General features: G+C 40.4%; 1 protein-coding gene across 1 annotated transcript in view; it reads left to right on the forward strand.

Moving 5' to 3' along the window:
- HIBADH (3-hydroxyisobutyrate dehydrogenase) overlaps positions 1 to 19,401 on the forward strand; it is a 131,491-nt gene extending 112,090 nt beyond the window's left edge. The window contains exons 5-8 of the mRNA XM_084621015.1: positions 340 to 473; positions 1,072 to 1,148; positions 10,385 to 10,541; positions 18,389 to 19,401. Of these exons, the coding sequence (XP_084477141.1) occupies positions 340 to 473; positions 1,072 to 1,148; positions 10,385 to 10,541; positions 18,389 to 18,547 (527 nt within the window). The 3' untranslated portion in view covers positions 18,548 to 19,401. The remainder of the gene's footprint in view (positions 1 to 339; positions 474 to 1,071; positions 1,149 to 10,384; positions 10,542 to 18,388) is intronic.
- The last annotated feature ends 4,614 nt before the right edge of the window (positions 19,402 to 24,015 follow it).

Consider the following 24,015-nt stretch of genomic DNA (forward strand, 5'->3'; position numbering starts at 1 on the left):
GTAGCCAATGAATTATCGTGTTTGTTTCCTGACCCTTGATAAAGGTGGGACAGATTTATAGGAATGAAGTTGTAAATATTGTGTATGTTTAATCATTTTTTAAAACTTTTTTACATTGTTATGCAATACATTTTCCCCTTATAAATTATATGTGGGACATTGGTCTCAAAGTCCCTTAATTCAGAGAAATAGATCTTCTGTTTCTGATTAGAAGTATGCAAAATATTTGTAACAAAATGTTAATATATTTTTTAAAAAATCAGATGTTGAGCCTTTTTTGTCTGTTTTTTGGATTTTTAAAAGGTTGGTATTGAATCTAATGTTTTCCTCTCAATTCAGGTGTTGGAGCTGCTCGAGCTGGGAACCTTACATTCATGGTTGGTGGAGTGGAACAAGAGTTTGATGCTGCCAAAGAACTGCTGACATGCATGGGTTCCAATGTGATCTACTGTGGAGAGGTTGGAACTGGACAGGTAATGCTTGCGGAATGTTTGGTATTCAATCAGCCTGGCCTTTCCCTTTTTGTTACCATACTTGTCTTCCATTTTAACCCAATTCGCTTTAATCTACCCCAAGTAAATTATCTAGAATCCACAATGAAATCCAGTACAAGATGTTGGTATCAGCAAAAAGGTGCAAATTCTTCTATAAAATATCTCATGGTACCATTACCTAGCATCTTGACTTGGTAACCAATAATACACATCTGAACTAGCATTTTCGCAGTTTGGCTTGTTAAGATTGTACTTTTCAGTGGTCACAATCTTCTTAAAAAACTGTGAAATAGATTTATGGTATAGTCTGAAAGAACAAGTAGCCCGCACACTCAAATCAAAGCAAGCGGAGTTATTGTGCTAGCAAAACAAATATACTTCATGCTATCTGAAGTATCCATAGGTCAACCTTCATTGACCTGATGCTATAGTACGTTGGTACTTACAAGTGTTACATTTAGGGAGAGGCTGTTTAACCATATTCAGTCAAAATCCGGTTGGAGCTGGGTGAAAAAAATTCCTATGTGATATCTACATGGAAACAGAGAATCTTACTTAGTATTTAATTTATTTTCAGGCTGCGAAGATCTGCAACAACATGCTCTTAGCCATCAGTATGATTGGAACTGCTGAGGCTATGAATCTTGGAATCAGGTTTGTTGGATTTTATGTGTTTTTGTATTAGCAGATTTTATGAGCTGTGCTGGTTGACTTTTTTGTGGCTAGAGAATGATGATCAGAAGGAATAGATGAGATTCTGCCAGGAAAAAAAGGTAGAAGTGTTTCATTATTAGAATGCAATAAGGCTTGTTTATTTGACGAAGAGTAGGACCCTTGAGAACAGGAATGTTCTTTGCAGTGGCCATAAAATATTACAAATATCTAAAGTTACATTATATTTTTTCTATGATGTCTCAGTTTCTTCTGTTCTGATGATACATGCACTATAAAATGTAAATGTACTCGGATAACATGGAGGTATAGTTGTTTGACGCATAGGCTAATGTACCGAGTATCACAAGCATTATGCTCTCACATGGCTCCATTTGGCTTTATTTGCCTACATTAAATATTGCCCCAAAATGTGTTAAAAAGAAACCTCTAGCATTTGTGCATATCTCAAAAGAAACTAGGATGCAGTCATAAAATGTCAATTTACCCTCCTGTCAAACTTAACTACTGTTGTTTCTCATGCTAGTCATAACAGATACTTCCTGGTGAAAAATCCAAAATATATTCCATTACTTTGCTTAAACTGTTTCCTGTTTTAAGAACAACATTTTTCTGTAACAAGTGATGTATCTAACTTGTAGGTAGCAACATTTTGAAATATTTTAATTTCTAAAACCAATTTTTTTTTAATTTTAAAGTATTCGTTTTGTTAGAAATTTTTACGTTTCCAGTCCTGCGTGAGCCTCTACATGTAACAAGCCATTTAATTAAACTTTGCAATATTTTACCTTTGATTCCCTTGCCCAAGCTTACATCACTATAAATACCGTTTGTAGGGTTATAAATAAGAAAAGTCTGTGTTTCTGAGAAGATTATCCTGTAAATGCGTAACTTCTTAGGGTTTTCATGAATTATTCATCTCTTTAGCTACACCTTTACAACCGCCCACTAGAAACTACAGATACTGCAGATATTTGTTAATTCACTATTGCATGTCCTACTATGGTTTTTGATTTAAATGACAGAAACTGCAAGAGGGCTTCAGAATTTAAATAAATAAAAAAGGGCATATGCACACACATACGTGCACATACACACTCACACAAAAGGCAGGGTAATGGATTCGCATTTCCTCTTAATTACCATATCAAGATGCAGTTGTTTTATTGAATTGCCCTTGTCTCAGATGTTAGACTATCTTGACCTATTAAGTTGTCATGTTGTAATGGAGATAAAAGAGGAATTTGCTTTGCATCAGTGCTAATTGGTTTATCAATATCCTGTACCATTTACATTTTAAAATTGAGTGTCTGTACGATAGATGGTGAAGCATATCTGTACCAAGCCATAATAAAATTGGTAGGATTGTATACAACTATTGTAATTCAGGATGGTAAAGCTGTATCATGGTCAGTTTTAAGTCTTGGTTCACTTAATGAAAAATCAATGCCATATGACTTTTGTTATATTTTTGTCCACATTTCTAGGGATTATTTTACTTACTACTTTTGTTGTTTGTGTGTGTATGTATGTATGTATGTATTTTAAGAGGCCTTGAACACACATTCTTGGCATCAAATCCCATGTGAAACTAATAGGTGTTTTCAGCCTGCAAGTGTCTGGATTGTCTCATTACAGGTTAATTTTTTCTCTCGAGTGTTGAGTGAATTTGGGTTGTATGAAAGTAGCATTCTGCTAGTGCATGCTAATGCCAGATTTTAGTGAAGGCAGGCACTGTGCAAGCTTCCCCACCTCACAGCAATGGTAATGCAGCTCAGCTTGACCTGCTGTTCCTATACTGGGCATCGCTTAAATACAGACTTGTCATCATACAAAGTAACATTAGGGTTTGTTGTATAGGCCCTAATGAAACCCCATTGAAGTAAATGGTAGTCTTTCCATGGGCATTAATGGACTTTGGATCAAGCTCATGGAGGACACCTTTTCCACTTTTAACAAAAGTAGAATTTTTCCATAGGTGAAATTTTTTCCATTTGTGTGTATAAATCCAGTGTGTGACCTAGTCTCAGTATTCCAAGTCATGGAGGTGGTGTCCTTCTTCAAAACACCTTGCCTGACTGGGTTTAATCATAGTTAATTGACATGATGCTGAGCACAATTTGTTGCAGTCTATACTGGCCACTAGGTTGTGGACATCATCATCATAGCATCTAACTGGATTATTCCCAACAGTGTTCAAACGGGATGAAGTTGTTTATTGTAGATAAGCCCAAAGGACAGTAGTGGCTGGGGTTAGAGAAGTGAAAATCTGAGCATAACTAAGTTGACGTGTCTGGCATTGAAAGTCCATCTTCTGGCAATGGAGAAAGCTTATTGGTAGCTTTACTAACTTGAAACTGCTAGGGATTTTTTGTGTGTGTTGCGTAGGGAAGGTGGGCTATTGAGCAGGGGTGTGAAGGAACAAGGAAATGTCCAACAGAAAAAGAGAAATTGAATACACAAATGAAAACATCCTTCAACCAAACAAGGTAACTTCCCTGGGTTTCTCTTTCCTACAAGAAAGATGCTTCATTAACACAAGCCCTCATATTTGGGTTTGTGTTAATGAACTTCTACTCCACTACAGAATTTGCCAACAGTGCTGCATCTCTTTCATTTTCTTACAGGCAGAGGGTCTCTTTATATTCGTTTAGAATCACTAAAACAAGTACTTCTCTTATTTTCTATGAGATTTACATATGTATTTTTGAAATGACAGATTTGTCCCATAATATAGTATACCAGGGGTGCTGGAACCATTTGTAGAGTGGGGATGCTGAGAGTCATTGAACCAAACTGTAAACCCTGTATATAATGGAATCCACTTGAAGCCAGCACCCCTAGTTCAAGCATTTATGAAATTGGTATCAGTGAGCATAAATTTCCCAGTAGTAAACTCCCACAAAAAGCAGGATCTTGAGCACTACAGGACTGCTATATTTATGGTCAATTTGCTCCTCTGGGTTTTCTTTTTTTTCTTTTCTTTCTTTTTTTTTTTTTTAATTAAAAGGGTGAGAACCATATTTCTTCTTGTATGAGAACTTCTTTTACAAATGAAGATGGCTGTTTTTATTAAAAGTGTGTACTTATTAGTTAGTTTCAGATTTATAATTTGGATTTTTAAGTGGCTTTTATTTGTTTTGATCATTGAGTTCTGGCAATTCTTAAAATTGTTGAATTGCCTTTCACTTTTTTCTATTCACTCCATGGCTGTTTATGAATGTTGATGATTAAAGGTAGTAGAAAGATGTTTGGAAAAAATACTGGAAAGTAATGTACATTTTGATTTAGAGCTTTTCTTTTCCCAGTTTAGTGCTGCAGTCTGATAGTGAAAGTCTCTAGTCATGAGAGAGGTTTAGCACATGGGTGTGGATGTGCACGTATGTACGTACATATGAGTGTGTATGTATATTGCTAAAAGCTATAATATATTAATGACAAAGTAATAGACAGAATGCACCTAAATTTCATTAATGAGAAATTAAAATACATATTGATACCATCGGCAACCTCAGATTACTTTTCTTCTTCTTTCTACTTGGGTTGCTGACCATCTCAGTTTCTAGTGGCCTACTTTTATTGGTCTTTGGGTTCTCAGGTAAAAAAATGAAGTATTAGCAAGATAAAGCTTGAAAATCTAAATAAACTATTGTGGATATTTGACTTACAACTAGGTCATGTGGAGATTGCTACATTGCAATCATGTGGAGATTGCAATGTAGTTGGGAGTCCTTTCTGTGACTGCCTGCGCAGTCTTAGGGTATGTCTGCACTGCAATTAGGCTCTCATGGCTGGCCTGTGCCAGCTGGCTTCAGCTCGGTCTAAGGGGCTGTTTAATTACAGTATAGATGTATACTGTAACCCTCCCACCTCATAAGTCCTAGAGCATGGGCTCCAGCCCGAACCCAAATGTCTACACTGCAGTTAAAGAGCCCCTTAGTCGAAGCCCCTTGAGCTCGAGTCAGCTGGCACGGGCCAGCCATGGGTTTTTAATTGCAGTGTAGACATACCTTTAAGGAGAGCCTGTGTGGTGGTGACAATAGGTAGCACAAGATTTTATAATTAGTTTGGGAGCTAGAGAGCCACAAAAGAGCTACAAGGTTTGTCTGTACCAGAAGTCTTCTTCATAAAGAATTCCCTTTATATTTATTACAACCAAGTCCAGTCTTCTGTCTACCACGAGAGAGACTACAGTGGCCACCGCAAGTGTAGCAAAAGATTCTTTTTTCTTCTATACAGTTTTATTATGTGCCAGGTTGTGCCTGGCTGCTTTGTGGGTGTGCAGGTGGGTCTGAGGACACAAGAATTTCCTCCTCCTTTTATGCCACTGTTTAGCAGCCAAGCACAGTTGTAATCCTTGCACTCCAGTCTCTGGATTGCTGTCTCCCTGTGCATCTGTGGGGCACAAGAAACCACAAGGTGGAGTTGAGGGCAGGGCCGGCTCTTCATTTTTGCCGCCCCAAGCGGTGAAAAAAACTGCCGCCGTGGACGGCAAAAGAGAGAAGCTGCTGCCGAATTGCCACCACGGCGGAAAAACTGCCACCTCTTTCCAACTGCCGCTCCAAGCACCTGCTTGGAACGCTGGTGCTTGGAGCCATCCCTGGATGAGGGGGTGGGAAGGACAATCACAGAAGAGCTGGGCAGGTATACAGGAAAGAAACAAGCTGTGCCCCCCTGTGGGGATGTAGCACTGGGTGAACACTGGGAAATTTTGGAAGGAATGGCTGGAGACAATTAGATCGCCTTCTGGGGCAGTGTGACTGTGCTGCCCTCGATGTAGGTCTGTACCTAAATGGCATGATCAAGCCCTGTGCGATTATTAATATTCCACTCAGGGTACTTGGATGACAAAAACCATGCTGGGGTACACATTTCTACTAGCGATGGGCGAGTCTCAAAAGCTTCTGTCTGAATAATTATCTGAGAGATCAGATGCTGCTTACCCAAAGCACCTCAGGCTTGAAATTTCTCAAGAGTTTAGCTACTTCCTAGTCTCATTCAGGGAATCCCAGAACTGCCTTTCTTGTGGGGTCTCACTGCTGATTTGTTACTGCTACAGACTGAAACAGGGGAGAAGTTTGTGAGAATTTTAAACAAGTTGGTAAAGTCTTTTTTCAAACTTCAATGAATGTGGTTGGGTTTTTAACAGTGCTTAGAATTGTTCTTATTTTTATCTAGATCTGTGTGTCCATCTCTAGTTTCTACTTCCCTAGTAGCTCATTAGTATTTCTGTTGAAGATGCATTGATTTGACACAGCAATTGTTTTTGCGTTACATTATGAATAATGTTTGGGATATTGGCTGCTTTCTCTGTGTCTGGAAGAACATTTTGGCAATTGTAAATGCACACGCGCGTGCACATACTCTTGCCACATCCGATGGCAAGTTATTATGGGGACTGACAGACTGTCATCATTTTGATAGCTTGAGCAGTATATCTCTGGAACAGCAATGGAGCTCTTATGCAGAAAGTATCATATGTTCCTAGCCAATTTACAGGGAAACAGCAATAACATTTTATCATGGTTGAGAGCCCAGTAGCTGCTTCCTATTAAACTTGCCCTTTCAGATACCTGTCTTGGATTAATTTGTTGATTTCAAATGGAAACTCAGTCTTCTCCACTGAAGCATGACTTTCTAGGATAGACTCTCACTGAATGACAATTACTGTATATTCTAGCTGGTTTCAGACATTACAAGCTTTGAGCGCAGTGGAAGACAGAGGACTTCTTCAGTAACGGATTTTAATACATGTCTAATTTTAACTGTCAGTTATATATGCACCAGTAGACGAATTCTCAGAAAGATGAAATGCAAAACACTTCTAACTTGCTCTTTTTAATGATACACTTGCTGCCAACAAAAAAAAAAAAAGCATTGCAGGTCTTCTGAATTGAATCTGCATAGTGCAGACGAGCATCAGCGTTTAAAAAAATAGAGATTCAAACTGACGCAAAAATCTTTCCGCCCACCACAAGCGAAAACATTTGTACGTAGCCTTTTCACATCTGGTGCTGAAAATTCTTTTGGTGTACATTTACAATATTTGTATTTTTAAAATATATTTTGTTCAAGGAACTGACTGGAATGCTACCAGGACAATACTCATTTTGAGGGGGAGGGATTATATGTATTTTAAAATTTCGCCCCTTCCTCCCCACCCCAATCTTGCAGTGTAAACTCTACTGGAAGCTGTAGTTAACATCCAGTGGAGGTGCTGTAACAACAGAACAAACAAACAATTCAGTGTGCTGTGTGGATGAGAGATCAGGAGTCCTACATGTTCTTAATATTCTTTTTAGTCAATGTTCCAATCTACAGCTTATTTGGATGAGAACACTTTCAATAATATTTGTATTCATAAAGTACTCCTTGCTGAGGCCTTTGATGGACTATAAAAGATAAAACATGATTAAAATGCAATCAAAACATAATGGTGGGGGGAAAACTCTTTCAATTTAAAAATCAAATCAAATGAAATAAAAATTGAAAGCTCAATTCAAAAAGGAGGGAGAGAGGGGGTAATAAGGCCCTGATCCAATTGAAGTCAGTGGGAACCTATCCACTGACTTCCATGGGCTGTTGCATCAGGCCCTAAATACGGGACTAACAGTGGTAATTCTAAAAAGAACCTTTGAAATATTGGGTGTTTTTAAAAGGAGGAGGAAACAGGTGAGACATATTTCCAAGGGAGCAGGATCCACACCTTAGTACCCACCATATAAAGTGTCATTTTATATTTTAAACTTAAATACATAAATGTTACATTTTAAATTTGTATATTTACAAAATCCACTAATAAATGACCCTTAATCTCCCATAAATTAAATATTACATGCTACAAACAGAGATTCCTATGATTAGTTTGGATACCTTGCTGATCTGTTGTTGCCACAATTAAAGAATTGGTGCAAAGAGGAGGAACCTTCTCTTTGTGAGAAGGTAAAACCAGTGCAGGATTAAAGCATAAACTAACTAAGTTACAGTTTGGGGCCTCGCAATATGAGGGGACTCTAAAAAAGAAAAAACTGACTCCATTTCAAATTTGATCAAAATTGGTTGATAAGTAAAGGAAATATGGGGAAAAGAATGTTCTCTCTAAATATAGACATTTTTGTTCAAATATGACAAAAATATACACACAAATACCCTTACCCTTCAATGATTGTTCATTATTGATAGGCGGGAGACTAGGGCTGAGAAAAAACTGATAATTGCATTTGTAAAATTAATATTTTTACAAGTAAGTCTGCTATCAGTCTCCTAAGGCAGCGTTTTGTTGGCCAGCTGCTACTGGTAAAATTCTGACCCGCCTTCATAATTTATTTCAATAAATAAACTCACTTCGGGGAAAACGTGAGGTTGGAGACGGCAGTGTCGTGAAGCAATCCTGCCAAGCTCATACCCCTATGGGACTCGTTCTAGGAGAGATGTCATGTATAGCATCCCCCTTGGCTGGTAATAGCTGGAAGGCCACCATCTTTTGTTTACAGTCCAGCATGCTCAGTCGTGTAGCGCCTTCGATCCTGGTTTTCTTCGTTTTCTTAAGTGTTAGTGTGTTCGTTCTTCTTTTGATCTGTAGATATGTACAATTGTGTATTTTAGTGTGCATGCTGCTTGAAACGCTGTCCATTTTTCACGTGATTGAGTTTGCAGGTGATCATCCTATGGACTTCGGTCGAGTGGATCTTGAGGAGGATAAATTTGTGTTGGCTTCCCTCCGTCAGTTTCGGGAACCTTCACTACATTTTTATAGTATGGCAAAGAAAAATCCCAACAACTCATTTTTTTGTAGCGAAAATTAAATCAGAATAAACATTTGTAAATATATTTTATATATAGTCTGGATAAACTTTGTATTTCCCTAACAAAATTAATCAAATGATTTTTTTATTTATTCATATGAAAAGGAGGATACTTTTCCTTATTTATGGCTTTTAAAAAATTATATATCCTCTCTTGTTTTTCTATGAGAACTTTTGGGTTTATATATTCAATGTCCTTTCTGTGAAAATAATAAATTCATTTTTTTTATGGAGCTGCTTACACTTGACATAGCTTAGGGCCTCAGAATGTCATAATCCGGCCCTGGGTAAAACTGACTTGGAATTGTGGTACGAAACATATTTTATGTTTAGTCTTGTCAGTTTTCCTGCAGGAAGTATACGGCTATAGTAGGTTGTGAAGTCTCTTTCAAAAATTCTTGTTCTGCTTTGCATTAGGAGATATAGGAGATAATTGTGTCTGATCTCTTTTCATGGAGAGTGCAACAAATATAAATAGAACCTTTAAAAAATATTGCTACCAATTGATATAAATGCAATTGGTGTAAAATTACATTTGCAACTTGATATTCAGCAAAAACGCAAAATAATAACAGGGTTAAAAACTCAGTGTGTTAAAGTAATATCTTGACTACATTTCTTTTAAAGTCCACAATGAACAGCAGTTTATGCCATCAGCTCAGTGCTAGAACAAATGATGTTTCTGCTCGGACAAGCTTTGTTTTATCAGGATCAGTAACCTTATCAGCAGTTGACCCAGAACTATAATGCATGTCTGTGAATAGATAGAGAGCATATGTCACAGTTTCATGCAGACTTGCTTCCTAAGCAAGAGTGTATAATGAAGATTTAATAATAATAAAAACTAGTTTGCAAATGTGAACAACAGTAAATGTTTTTAATAGGGATAACCTCTTTCAGTCTCCTTATTGTTAATATTACATTGCTTTCATTAAAAAATAAATATACACCCATAAATTCACCAACACATATTTCCATAATGCACCTTTTATTTGCCAATACTTAGTTTTGAAATCGTTCATCCAGTTTCTAAGATTAACATTTGGCTGTAAAGGTATGAAGCACAGGTATATAGTAGTATGTGGAAGAACTGAAAACTTCTTTTGGTAATAGGCATGCAAGAGAACTGCTATTCTCAGAGGGCCTTTATTTCGCTTGCATTTTCAAAATTGTTAGGGGAAAGGTCTTTTCATAGAGCAGAAGGCAGAAGCTTTGAAAACGTATTGCTTAAATGATAGATTGATACCCTTTAATTTAGGATAGGGGATCCCCTTCCCCCATATCAATACTCTATCATTTTTCTTGACTTACAATAAAGGGAGAGAAATGATAGTGTGGTCCTAGCATATAAAACAAGTCACCCATATCTTGTGCATTTTGACATTAACACTTCTCTTCCTTGACCTTTGACAGGTTTGGGCTTGACCCGAAACTGCTGGCTAAAATCCTAAATATGAGTTCGGGCCGTTGTTGGTCAAGCGACACTTACAACCCTGTTCCAGGAGTAATGGAAGGAGTACCCTCTGCTAATAATTACCAAGGTGGCTTTGGAACAACGCTCATGGCTAAGGTATATAAATATAAATCATAAGTATGGAAAGAACTATTTTATTGTTCTTGATTGTCAGAATACATGAGAAATGTTTCTATGTTGTGCGTGTGGTCTCCCTGAATATCATCGATCGCTTATACCAGACTTCTAACAGTGTACCACAATTCCAGCAGCCACTGGATGGAATGTGATGTTCTTCCCTCAGTTAAAACTGTTAATGGTGTTTGGAATTATGTGCACTCCTGGAGAGGACCACAAGTTATTGTAGCTCTGAATTATCAGCTGAGTCCTTGATAGGTGTGGTTGTAGATTTATAAGGGGGTTTCTCTTAGTGTTGGATCAGTGAAGGTTAGTGTTATGACTCTATGTTCCAAAGACCGTCAACAAAGCCATATCCTCCTTCTTTGAAGTTGGACTTCTTCCAGCAGCACGTGCTCCTGGTCAACTAGTGGCCATATAGAATAATTTCTAGCACTTGTGTAGTATTAGATCCTCAGATGATATAAATCAGCGTATTTCTATTGACTTCAGTAGAATTATCTGATTTACAATATCCTAGGATTTGGACCACAGTGTCTTCCATTTGACAGCTTCACAAACATTGATTGACTTAACCCTCCCAACACCCCTGTGGGGTAGGTGTAAGTATTATACCTATTGATGTGGACATGGAGACAATAAGATTTAAAATTGTGACCTCTGCATTTAATTAAGAACCCTTAACCAATGAGGAACCCTAACTACTCAGCTGGGCTGTTCCAGGGTGGATTTCAGCTGTGTACTTATGTCCTGAAGGTGGGTATGAAGTACCCCTCTATGCTCTAAGGCCTGCCCAGGGATCCAGGCTGGAAGCCAGAGTCTCCATGCAGGAAGTAGGAGAGATGAGATGAGGGGAGCCATATGCTGCATGCGACATGCAGTGTCATGCTCTGGGCCCATGACCAGGCAGCCCATTGCGTTACAGGGTCCTTACATCAGACCTTTTAAATCCAGCAACTGCACTGGAACCCGCCAAAGGTGTGAGTGTAATTTAAACTTTTAAACACTCCTCCCCGAAACCAGACCTCTGAGATGCTGGGTGGCAGGTGAGAAAACCCACATGGCAATTTACCATTTTTGCCACATGGGAAAATTCCCATCCAATTGGCAACTGGCCTAGCCCCTAGCATCATAAAAGATCCAGCTCACTAGGTAAGGGTGAGCAAGATGGTGATGGAATAGCTGCAAGAGCAAAGCGGGCCCAAAATGGCCACCCAACAGCAACAAGGGTAAGCAGATGCTATCTCCTTCCCTTGGCAGGCAAGAGCCATCAGCTGGCCCCTTATGACCGTCTCGATTACCTGGATACCCCCTGTTCCCTGCCGCCCAAGGAAAGGGGAGGGAACGGGAGAGAAGCAGTACTATCCCCCTCTCCAATAAATATATTCTACAGGGAGGGGGAATCTCAGGGAACAAATGTAGCACTGCCCCAGCCAGATAGATAGTCATCCATCCATCCATCTAACAGGTCAAATACAGATACAAACCGGCCGTATTTCCTTGCCTTCTCTCTATTGGAGGTGGAGAAGTGACGCTTGCATGGCGCACAGAGAGACAGTAATCATCTCTTTTGTAATATATTTGATGGAAACTTTCAGTATCTTCCTTATTATTGCAACTTTCTCCTCTTCGGTCTCTCTTGAGGTCCCATATTGCTCCTTTCCAGTACATCCACAATGCAGCAGCTAAATAATTTCCTCACTTGATCGACATCCCATCCTGTCATTGTCTTCTCACATCTGTTATTCTTGCTCTTAAAGTCTTTGCACAATGCTGCTCCCTTCTCCTCCTGTGTTCTTTTCTCTTATTATTTTTCAACTTTCTCTCTTCCATCCCCTCTTGTTCCCTTCTCCCTCCTTCCTGTTTGTGCCTACCCTTTAGGCCTGAAGCTACTTTCCCATCAGTGCTCCAGGCTCCATCCCTCCTTTCATTCTATCATCTTCCAAAACCCCACATGCTCCCTGGGATCTTTATCTGTCTTTATAAAATAAGCTCCCCAGGGCGCAGGAGTTTACTCTGTGTGCTGTGCTGCTGCTGCACAGAACACTTTGGCTTGGAGCTTAATTTTCTTCTTTTTTTTTTTTTTAAATAAATATTTGGAGCTTGCATGCCACAGGCCTGTTCACAGCCTCTTCACTTTCAAGCGGAGTAAAAGCTGCAGAAAAGAAGTTTCGTGTGGGTTCTTCCTAGTTTCCGAGCCTTTTCTTTCATTGACTCTAATACTTCAGAGTTTAAACCAAAAGCTGCAAAAACAAACCATCAACCCAAAACCCTACCCTGGCGCACATGTGTGTATGTGACTTAGACACACACGTTCTCCCTCTTTCATACTTAAGCTGCAAACTGATTCGTGTGGGCCAGCCCTGCTGCCTGCATGAAACCTCTACAGGGTGGGAAGCCTTCCAGGTCGGTTTGCGGGATTGGGGCCTGTCTAGGAGTATGTGTGGGATTTGCAGTGTGCAGAAGGAAGTTGGATTTTTTGCTGGTCTCTCTGGTTTTAACCACCTCAAAATATTTCATAGTATATTAGCCTGTTAGTATTTTTCACTTGTCTCCCCATCACAAAATTGTTTCCAGGGGGGCTCTGGACAGATGCAGGAGTAACTTGCAGGATTAGGGCAGTTTATATGTTGAAGTGAGCACCCACTTGTCTGAGAGCCTGAAAGTGAGTGGATACAGAAGAAACAAAACTCCTGCCTCCCTTCTCTCGTCCTTTATTTGTGCCACCCCCAATATCCCACACGGTCAGGTGAATGAAGAGACCCAGGAGCAGAACTAGAAAGTGAAACTGATGGGCCTAGGGTTACTATCTTTCAGGTTCCCCAAAAGAGGATGCAGGGGAGGAGCTGAAGGGGGGTTCAGTTGGGGGGGGTGCCGGAAGGGGTGTGGGTGTGTGTGTGTGTACGTACTGGGAGGGGGAATTTGGGGGGTGATGGAGGAATGTGTGTACTGAGAGAGGGTATTTGGGGGTGCTGGAAGGAATATTTGGGGGTGCTGGAGGGGTGTGTGTACTGGAAGAAGATATTTGGAGGGTGCTGGAGGAGGAATTTGGGAGTATGGGAAGGGTGTGTGTGTACTGGGAGTGGTATTTGGGGGTATTGGAGGGGTGTGTACTGGAAGGGGTTATTTTCAGGTCCTGGAGGGGTCTGTGTGTATTGGGAGGGGGTATTTTAGGGGTGCTAAGGTGTGTATGTACTAGGAGGGGGTATTTTAGGGGTGCTAAGGTGTGTATGTACTAGGAGGGGGTATTTGGTGGGGTGCTGGAGGGGTTTGTATACTGAGTGTGGTGTTTGAGGAGGTATTTGGGGTTATGGGAAGGGTGTGTGTGTGTGTACTGGATGGGGGCACCTGGGGCCTCACTCTCGAGGCAGGGGGTCAGTGTTGTTCCCTGTCATGGTGGCAGGGGCCTGGAAGGAGCGCCAGCCGTCCATCGGCCACCTCAGTTTTACTTTGTTGATCTTCTTGCACATATAGTGAAAAACAGTAGAAGAAAAATATAAATGACACCAGGGCAGTGAGTGGAAAGGTGAGTCCTTTATGGACAATTTCAATGCCACCCATAAATTTTTGGGTCTGGTGCCTGGTACTATGATAGGCATTTTTCTAATGTGAATAAAATAGAGCATATTTGTGGAGCAGTAGCAGATTGGGGAGGGGTGTAAGGAAAGTTACTAGCGAACAGGAAGGAGTAGAAAGATGAAAGCAGTCGATAGAAGAGGAAAAAAAAAGGTAGAAGAAAAGGGTACAGGAAAAAAGGAGACACCAGTGCAAAGGTGTGTGAGCTGTCATTAAAATTGATGTGAGCTAACTAATTTAGCACTTCATTCTTCAAAATCAGAATTTAATTTCTATCACTGATAAGGCTGCCAACCTCTGGCCTATCCAAGTGTCAGGGATAGCTAAGGTTTCCTAAAGCACAAGAGTGTTCATAATGTAAATCATAGTCAGATTGCTAGCTGCCCTCAGCTGAGTCTCCTCCTCCTCCTTTCCCCCAAAGAGCAAAGCTGAAGTGTCGGACTGTCTTCATCTAATCTTGAATCTGCAACACAGGAGGGATGGAGAGGCAGTAGATTTTTCTAGCACTTCTTGAACAATCCTCAGGGGACACATTGTTCCCTCTGCATCGAAGAAGAATTACTTGAGTAAGCATTTAGCTAAGGCACTAGAGCTATCCGTTACTGAACATCCCAAAAGGTGAAAATTGGTGATGTGGTGACCTCTTCCAGGTACTAAACAGTCCAGTCCCTAGACTATTTAAAGAGATTTGTTAGATGAGAATTTATCCTTTTGTTTGTTCCACCCACTCATGCCATTATTCAAATTAGATTGTAAATTCTTCAGGCCAGGGACCTACTCTTTTATTTTTCCTGTGAACTGCACAGCACATAAAACAATAATGAATAATAAGAGTTTGTAGAGAAGGGGAGGAAGAGCATCTCTTGAAGTGGAGAAGATGACTGTCTACACAGAAAAATTATCTAAAGAGTCAAATGACCACAAGATAGCTGTTGTCCTAAGATGGTCATAAAACTTCATCTTCTCAGATGTCAAACGTGGTGATAGTTGAAAGATTTATTAAAGTATTCCACCACTGATGGATCCTACAGACAAAGTTATAGGCTCCAAGGTTTTTTGGCAGCAAATTTTCTATAAGACACCTCTCTGGAAATCACCTCTCTTCTGTCTCGAAGTCTGGAGTGTAACCTAGTGTCTAGACAAGCTCTCTAATATGAGCCCTGGTCTGGAGATTTCACTTCAAAGATCAGATTTATTGCTTTTCCTTTTAAGGGTCAGAGGGTTATACAGAGAAGACATTACAGATCAGAAGTCCTCTCCTCCCATTAACATTAAAGGTGTTGATAACAGCCTTCCTTTTAGGATTCCTGGAGGAGCTAGATTTAGATCGTATTAATCTTGACCCTTGTCAGGGTGATTCATCAGACGGAGTAGGGGCAGAAGTAGGGCTTTCCATTTTTTTTTACTAAAGAGTTTCTGATACTAGGTTAGGACAGTCTTTGGGTTTTCCTTTGAATGGCAGAATCCGATTCAGGTCAGACTAGAAAATAACTAAAAATAGATGAAGTATTTCCTTAATAACAACAAACATTCTTTTTAAAATGTTGGCCACTGCTTCCCCATAAAAGATGGATATTTCTCCAAGTCCAGCAAAAACTGCTTTAGTCTCTGATAGTGAGACATCTGGAAGCCATTGTGTCAGTTCCCAAGAGGGGGAGAGGGGCCGGAAAGTATATTCTGATTCTGCCTTTCCCAAAAGGTCAGGAAGAGCCGGATCCCAGTCAGAACAACTTTGTCATCGGAAGAAATTCAGAATATAAATTCTGAAGACAAGTGACTGCGCCCCGAGATTATATGTTTTGGATAACGTTGCAGGATGTCTGTTGGCGCACGGTTTCCAGGATTGGGTTGTTTTAGGTAAATATAGCTCCTTTCCTTCGGTCTTCATCCCCTTTACAAAAGTGCAAGTATTGCTGGCAGTTGCTTTAAGAGGATACAAAGTACATCTTATCGAATGTTGATTAGTCAAAGTTGTCCTGTTCCAGGAGCTTCAAGCAGCTACAGAAAAGATGCTGGAAACATCACAATCTGAAGTTTATGATCATGCTTAGCAGTATATTGTTCTGTAACAGCATCGATGCTACTTCAGAGATCAGCCTGACACAGAACGTGAGGGAATCACATCCATCTTGGGAGAGAAGAGCAAAGTTGTTTCTCTTGTTTCTTACACTGGAGTCAGAGAAGTCCTTGTCCATTTAGGGGTCATGTGCTTATGATGTCAAGCAAAAGGTCAGGTACACCCCCAACAAGTAGCAGCTCTGTGTTTCAGCAGTCTTGGAGTAGGGACTCATTATCCATGTTGAATGGTCATACCGAGATCTATGGAAATTCTGCCTATGCTAGTGAATGGTCCCTCCGAATTTAGAGTGTACCACTGGAAAATTGTGATCATAAACACATTCTCAGGAGTTGGGGAGCCCATTTATATTTCGTGTCCATTCATAGAAAAAGGTATCTCTACAAGAAAGCAGCATACTGGTTTTCAGGGGCTAGGGCGGTCTTCTGCTCGCTACCAGCCAATGATGTCAACACACTGTTGACCAGACAGCACAGTAACAGCTTTTCTGGAGTCCTGTGAGGGTGGAGGGTACAAGGGCTTGGGCTCCAGCCCATATATCTACACAGCAATTTTTAGCCCCGCAGCCCAAGCCCGATAAGCCTAAGTCAGCTCACCACTGCAGTCATGGCTCTTGCCACACAGGGCTTTTATCCCCAAGTAGATGTAGCCTATGGGTATGATCTACACTGAAGCTGAGAGAGAGACTACCAGCTTGAGCAGACAAACTCACAAGCCCCAGCCTGAGCCACAACATCCAAACTGCTATTTTTAGTATGGTAGTGTGAGCCCTGTTAGCGTGAGTCTGTCTGCTCGCTCCCCGCTGCAGCTTACACATACCCTTAGGCTAATATGCCAAGGAAAGTGGAGCAATACTAGCTGAGAAATGGGCATGGTCAGGACAGCCGAGGAACCTGCTCTGTCAGAACCCTACTACGGTCTCCATGGACAGGGCTTTCCCAGCTGACAAGGGAAATCTTAAGTGGTCCCCAGGTGAGAGCTAGGATGGAAACAGAATGTGCCTTTCTCCTTGTATAAACTCCTCATGCAGCTCAAGAGACCAGGCTAGCCTAGGAGGGTTTGAGGAGAGTAAATAGATTCATAGATTCATAGATATTTAGGTCAGAAGGGACCACCATGATCATCCAGTCCGACCCCCTGCACAACGCAGGCCACAGAACCTCACCCACCACACCTAAAAAAGACCTCACACCTATATCTGTGCTATTGAAGTCCTCAAATTGTAGTTTGAAGACCTCAAGGAGCAGAGAATCCTCCAGCAAGTGACCCGTGCCCCATGCTACAGAGGAAGGCGAAAAACCTCCAGGGCCTTCCAATCTGCCCTGGAGGAAAATTCCTTCCCGACCCCAAATATGGCGATCAGCTAAACCCTGAGCATATGGGCAAGATTCATCAGCCAGATACTACATAATACTATTATGCCCACTTGAAGATGGTTAACCTAAAGCTCTGAGAAGCTGGTTTTATGCAAGTGTCACATGGTCAGTGGCAGTGTCAATTACAGAACTCAGGAATCCTGACAGTCCTCTGCTCCTGCCACTCAGCACACTGCCTCTTTACTTCTAAAACAGTGATTGAGAGAGAAAGCTGAGCTCCAACGTGGTGCCAAAAACTGATGGGTCCATTTGGTTCTTCAGCATAAATTCACCGGAAAATGCACTTTCTGCAGTGCTCAAACTATTCACTGAATTTGTGTCAAATTTAGCTGGTAGTTTCAGCCAGAAAAACAATGGGAAAATGTCAAAATGTTTTGACGTTTTTCTCTAAATGGTATTTCGTTTAGAAATTTAACAATATATTTTTAAAGGTGAACGAGACCCCCAAAAATGAAAAAGGTTGTTTTGGGTTGTTGGTTTTTTCCCCCGCCCCATTTCAGGTGCTTCAAATGGATTTTATTTTTCCTGAATTCATTTCATTTGAGGAAAAACTGGAAAAAAAAAATCAGTTTTTCTTTGAAATTAATCCAAGGCTGTTTTGGACTTTGTGGTGCAGCTCCCGTAGCAAAATTAAAAAATGAAGGCAATACTTGCCTTCTTCCAGGGCTGGAATTTTAAGGCTGCAGTATTTCGTTTGTTGGCAGTGGCTTCTCTTTACAAGGAAGCCAAATAGCTGGTAATACTCATATGGCTACTTAATTCCTTGTTGTTTCTCCCAATGTTTTTTCTGCTTTCAGGATCTTGGCTTGGCACAGATTACTGCTACCAACACTAAAACACCTGTTCCTCTGGGATCTCTAGCACATCAGATATACAGGATCATGTGTGCAAAGGGCTATGCCCTGAAAGACTTCTCAGCTGTGTTCCAGTTTTTACGTGAGGAGGAGAACTTGTGAGCTGTTGTTTTGGCAATGGACACTATTAGAAACCAAACAATTTTTTGGAACCTCCTTATAGCTCATTTGAGAAGTATATGGGTTTAATCAAAGGTCACAAGTCATGAACCCACACTGACCTGTCTGCTTTTGGTCATCTAGGTCTCAGCAAACTCTAGGATTGTGCATCAATTCTTAAAAAAAAAAACAGGCCGGGAGAACGGTTCTTTATTTGGTCAAATAAAAAAAAAATACACCAACTGTTTAAGAACCATAATAGCATATTCACAAAATCCAGTTAAGTATTTTTTTAAACTAAGTACCCAATGATTTGCATATAAAACAACTGACATTATGGCTCTAAATTGTGCAAACTGAGTTGAATCTTCAATAGTAATAACATAGGGTGACAAACCAGCTTTCATTAACTTTTAATAAAGATAAAGCCTTCATGGAAAAAGGGAAGGTCCTTACAATGAAGAAACAACTTTTTTTTCATTTTCTTGCTATTTATTTTTAACTATTAGCTTGGGCCTGATAATCAGTGATGGATTTCTCTTGGGATTAGTGTTACAGATTTATGTTTATGGGGGTGTGTAAATTAGTGGAAAGCTGTTACAGCATGTTTAACTGGTAGACTTAGTTAAAATAACATAGTATATATGTCTCTCTTATAAAGCTCCAGTACTATATTTGGCTAACCCAATTTTATATTTCCTTCTTGCACCCTGTCATATATTTTCAAAAGTCAAAAATGGCACCTACTAAAAATTCTGACAAATGTACATTTGCTTTAGATAATTACTGGATTATTATAAATATAAATAAAATTAATCCCATTATTTTGAAATCAAATAAAAATCTATGTTGGTAAATGCCTGCTATGGAGTTGTTTTTTTTGCAAACTTGCATTTAAAAAAAAAACATACAAATAGCTGCAAAGTTGTGCTAGGTCATTCACTTTTTGATCTTCTACAGTCAGTCTTTCATAAGCACGGTGTAGTTTTTATTGTAAAATGTGTAAGGTGGCATATTTGCATATTAATTTCCCTAGCCATTCACCTACCCCTGATCTAGCATTCTGAAGATGAGTATTCCTCTTAACTTTATGTGTGAGTTGTCTCACTGAAGTAATCTGCAGGATTGGGGTCTTAATGGTCTCTATGCATCCTACATTTTCAGAATTTTGCATGTACAGTGATGCATTTAATAGGTGCATGCAGGGAACACAGTTGTGTGCACAACGTAGGCACCAGTTGTGCATGGAAAACTCAGAAAATTTGGGCATAGTTGTCTATAAATTAGCAACAACATATACAAAATTCATTAAATATTACCGTTGTTCTGTTTATTCCTTTCCAAGCTTGTTTTGATATCTAAATAAAGCTCTGTTATTCTAGGACTTTTATTACAACTATGTATGGGCACTATACTATTAAAAACAAGCATATGTTTCCAAATTATCCATCTGCCTATCACTAATTAGATAAAAATTAGCAGTTCATCTGCTCAATTGCAGTGGTTCTGAATCTACCTAATATTTCACACAAAACAAACTTCATTGAAAGAAGATTATTAAGGTTGCAAAGTCAAGTACTCAAAAGTTAGGAAATGCCAGAATTAAGATGCTTTGTGCAACCTTAATTATTTTCGTCCTGTGCATATGCACTGTCATACAGTCTTTAATTACATGATCACATCATATTTTTCCACAAAACTCCTGCCTCATTCAGTGAATAGGAGGACCTGCTCTGGGGATGAATCAGGGCTGGGTAGTGAAGGAGGCTGTTGTCTTTAAGCAGGGCCAGCCTTAGGGGTGGGCCATCTGGGCAACTACCCAGGGGTGCCATGGCCAAGGGGACTGCTGTGCGGCAGCACAGAGGTGTTTGCTGCCAGTGTAGAGTCAGAAGTGGCTCCCAGCTGGCAGGAGAGTGCTGTGGGGGGGAGGAGGTTGCCCATATTTCTTCTGGCTTCATCTGGAGCAGGAACATGGAAGGAGGAGGCAAGTGCGGATGCACAGATACTGCTCTCCAACATTCCTCTGCACCCCCTTAGGGGACTGTGAACAGGGGAGTGAGGAGTAATACCAAGCGCTCCATGCATCGAGGTCAATTTTCCTATGTGGGGGCAGGATACAGGGGTTAGGGGCAATGGGGGAACAGTGCAGGGGTTAGGGTTTGGGGCCCACACAGCCAGGTGAAATGCTGGGGGCCACCCATGGGGGCCAGAGGCATCAGAATACAAGTTCATCCAGGGTGCCATTTTCCCTAAGGCTGGCCCTGTCTATAGGCCCCGTCCCTCATCTGTTGCACAGTTGGAAGGTGTGCAGTGATTGAGGCAGGGAACTGCAGGAAGAACCTGGTCCCTCTGCATTTGAATCATAGGGCTTCCTCCTCCTCGTTGCCTGCATACCAGTAGGGGTGTCACTATCAGACATTCCTTGCTCTTCATTCTAGTGCATGGCCGCATGCTGGCCTGGAGCAGCCATGACAGGGGTAGCCAGGCATTGCCTCTGTAGCCCTGGTCTGGCGGGAGCATGCTCAGTTGCTCTGTGGGGCTTGCTAAATGTGTAGTTTGGTCACAGTAGGAGCTGAGGGGTTGGAGCATGTGTCGTCTGTTCAGCAGTAAGATCTGAGAGGCTCAAGCATGCTCAGTGATGACTGACTCTTCAGAGATTTTAGTCGATAAAATTGAAGTCTCTACTGAGCATATGTGAGCTGCAGTTTTTCAAAGGCTTATAACTTAGGCAAATGTGGGAAGATTTTCGTGGCAACAGAGAGTGATTCCTGACACAATAGCCACCCACTTGTTAAATTTCAAGTTCCTGCTCCAAAGCATGGGGGTTGAAAAACTGTTCAGAGAAAAGGTTGCCATAATTTAACAAGCACAAAACTGTGTTTTCTCCTATCCTCATTTTTGTATAGGGCTGAATTGTTTTGGCTGGGGAAACCTGAAAAGTTTCAGCCCAGACAATTAAATCTGGCAAAGTTATAAGCAACTGGAAAGAGGGTCTTATAATGGGAAGTGTCTGGCAACCTTAATCAGCCCTGCCAATAATAAAATTTATATTAGAATTTATATTTTCCTATTCTATAGAGGGAAAATTAGATATATCATATTGGTATTCATATTAGAACTGTATGTACAGTATATAAAATTGTAATTTCCCCTCTGCATGGGGTTTACTACTCTATACAAGTTAGCCAAGTAATAAGGCTGTTGTCACTGCCAGCAACAGATGTTGAAAATGATAACTTGTTGAGCAGAACAGAAAGCATGTTAAACTCTTAAATTTTTACACTAATGACCCAGCAGTATATACACCCAAATTAGATGCAACAAGTTAACTGCATACTATGTAAATGTTCCAAAGGGAAATTTTAGGTAACATATTTTTAAATTACTTCAAATATTAAACTGGCCCTTCCATCATGCTTGATGAGAAACTGCCTATATCTAATGAATTCTGCTGAACATGAAACCACTGTTAACCACTAAAGTTGGGGGCTGGGGGGTGGAGTAAAAGTATATCTAAGCAGTCTTATTCATATTCACTCTGCCTTTGTGTTCACACACACACCCCCCCCTACCTTTCACTGTGCATCAAAAATCCAGCTCACTCTTCCCTCATATCAGGGGCCCACCATTAGAGTTAGTGCCTCGCCCCATACACAGCCTGCCCCAATCACTCCTCTTCCTGCCCATGACAGGCATTTATAGCCCCACTTGTAGCCCTGCCCCCTTTAAGTGGCTCAGTTGGGCCCACTTGCTCTGACAGAGGGGAGCGGGGCCCAGTTTGCTGACAGGGACCAACTACCCTGTGACAAGCAAAAATCATTGTTTGGGATACTCAGCAACTGTAGTTGATATTCCTTATATTTTGCCATCTTCAAAATATGGAGATATAAAAGATATGCAATGGACCTGAATATTTTCTGATGGTTCCTAAAAAGGGAAGGCCTGGTTAGCACTAAAAGGGGATGGATTTATCTCAGTATGCAAGGTCTCTTCCTAACCCCCAAAAAGCACTTTGTTACAAACCAGTTAAGGTTGCTTAAGGATTTTTGTGAGGGGGTGTTCCCTTTAAAAGTAAAGGAATGTCCTCTTAAAATACCCTTCTTTAATGCTCATTATCCTCCACTCCTTGCTTTCCACTGACAAAAAGAAAAGGAGTACTTGTGGCACCTTAGAGACTAACAAATGTATTTGAGCATAAGCTTTCATGAACTACAGCTCACTGCATTGGTTGCATCCGATGAAGTGAGCTGTTGCTCACGAAAGCTTATGCTCAAATAAATTTGTTAGTCTCTAAGGTGCCACAAGTACTCCTTTTCTTTTTGCGAATACAGACAAACACGGCTGCTACTCTGAAACTTTTCCACTGACAGTTTCTCTCCGTTTATAGGGAATTCCCGTACACCTCCAATGTATACAGCAATTCAGTACACACATCACATTCCTCATGATCACACTGTAGCATAAGGCTGTAACTCTGACTGCGTATGTAACCACAAGAATACAACACATGCAATTCAATGTACGTGTTAGACTTCAACATGCTGGATATAACATGTCTGTATGTGGTGTTTTCCTATGGGGAAGAATGAGGTAGGAGTTAAGGTTTTCCACTATAGCATGGTTGTCAGGCATATGATGTGTATTGTCACTGTATGTGCTAGACGGGTGTGGCAATTTATTAAAGAGTGAAAACTACCATCCAAATTTCAATCTCCAAAGAGGTAGTAAGAAAATGTACTGTATTTTTGAGGCGATGAAACACAACTGTAGAGCTAGGTTCCCTTCCGTATTATGGATTTAGGCATTGATTATACAACCTTAAAGTCAGTGGGAGTCTTTTCATTGACTTCAGTGACAGATGGATATGTTTGTTAATGGAAACCATACAAAACTTAAAGGCTATTATACAATATTGGGATGAATTTAGTTCAGTGTCCACAAATTACCAGAAATGCTCTCAATCTGACAGGCTCATACCTGCAACAGTTGAGACTTTCTTTTCTGTGGAATGCAACGGCCTAACAGATGTGTAACCGATCTTTTAAACTCTGGTATTTTCAGATTTGGAAAGACTTGTCACTTACACCGGTTTTATTTGGCAAAGCCTGACAAGTCTCTAGTATGGCTAGTAAAAGTTGTGTAAATAAGGAAAAACTGTAAATTTTACTGTTGTTGTCAGGATGATAAAGAGAATGAATGAATGAATGATTTCATGTAGTAGAACTGGAGTAGATTCAATATATTGAAAAGTATTTTTAAACCTTGATCAAGGTGTACATATGTCAGTTGTGCATTATTCATGCATTCAGTGAATATTTGCGGTGTATTAAAACCTATAAATTCTAAAAAGTAATAGATTTCTAAATATAGTTTCTATGTAATTAAAAGCAGTTTGAATATTCTGTCTCTTCCCCTTCCCCCACCCTTTCCCTGCTGATCTTAACCCTGACTTGGTGTCTTCATTCTCATTA

Source organism: Lepidochelys olivacea, assembly GCF_965140295.1.
Source record: "Lepidochelys olivacea isolate rLepOli2 genome assembly, chromosome: 2".
In the NCBI taxonomy this organism is placed as follows: domain Eukaryota; kingdom Metazoa; phylum Chordata; order Testudines; family Cheloniidae; genus Lepidochelys; species Lepidochelys olivacea.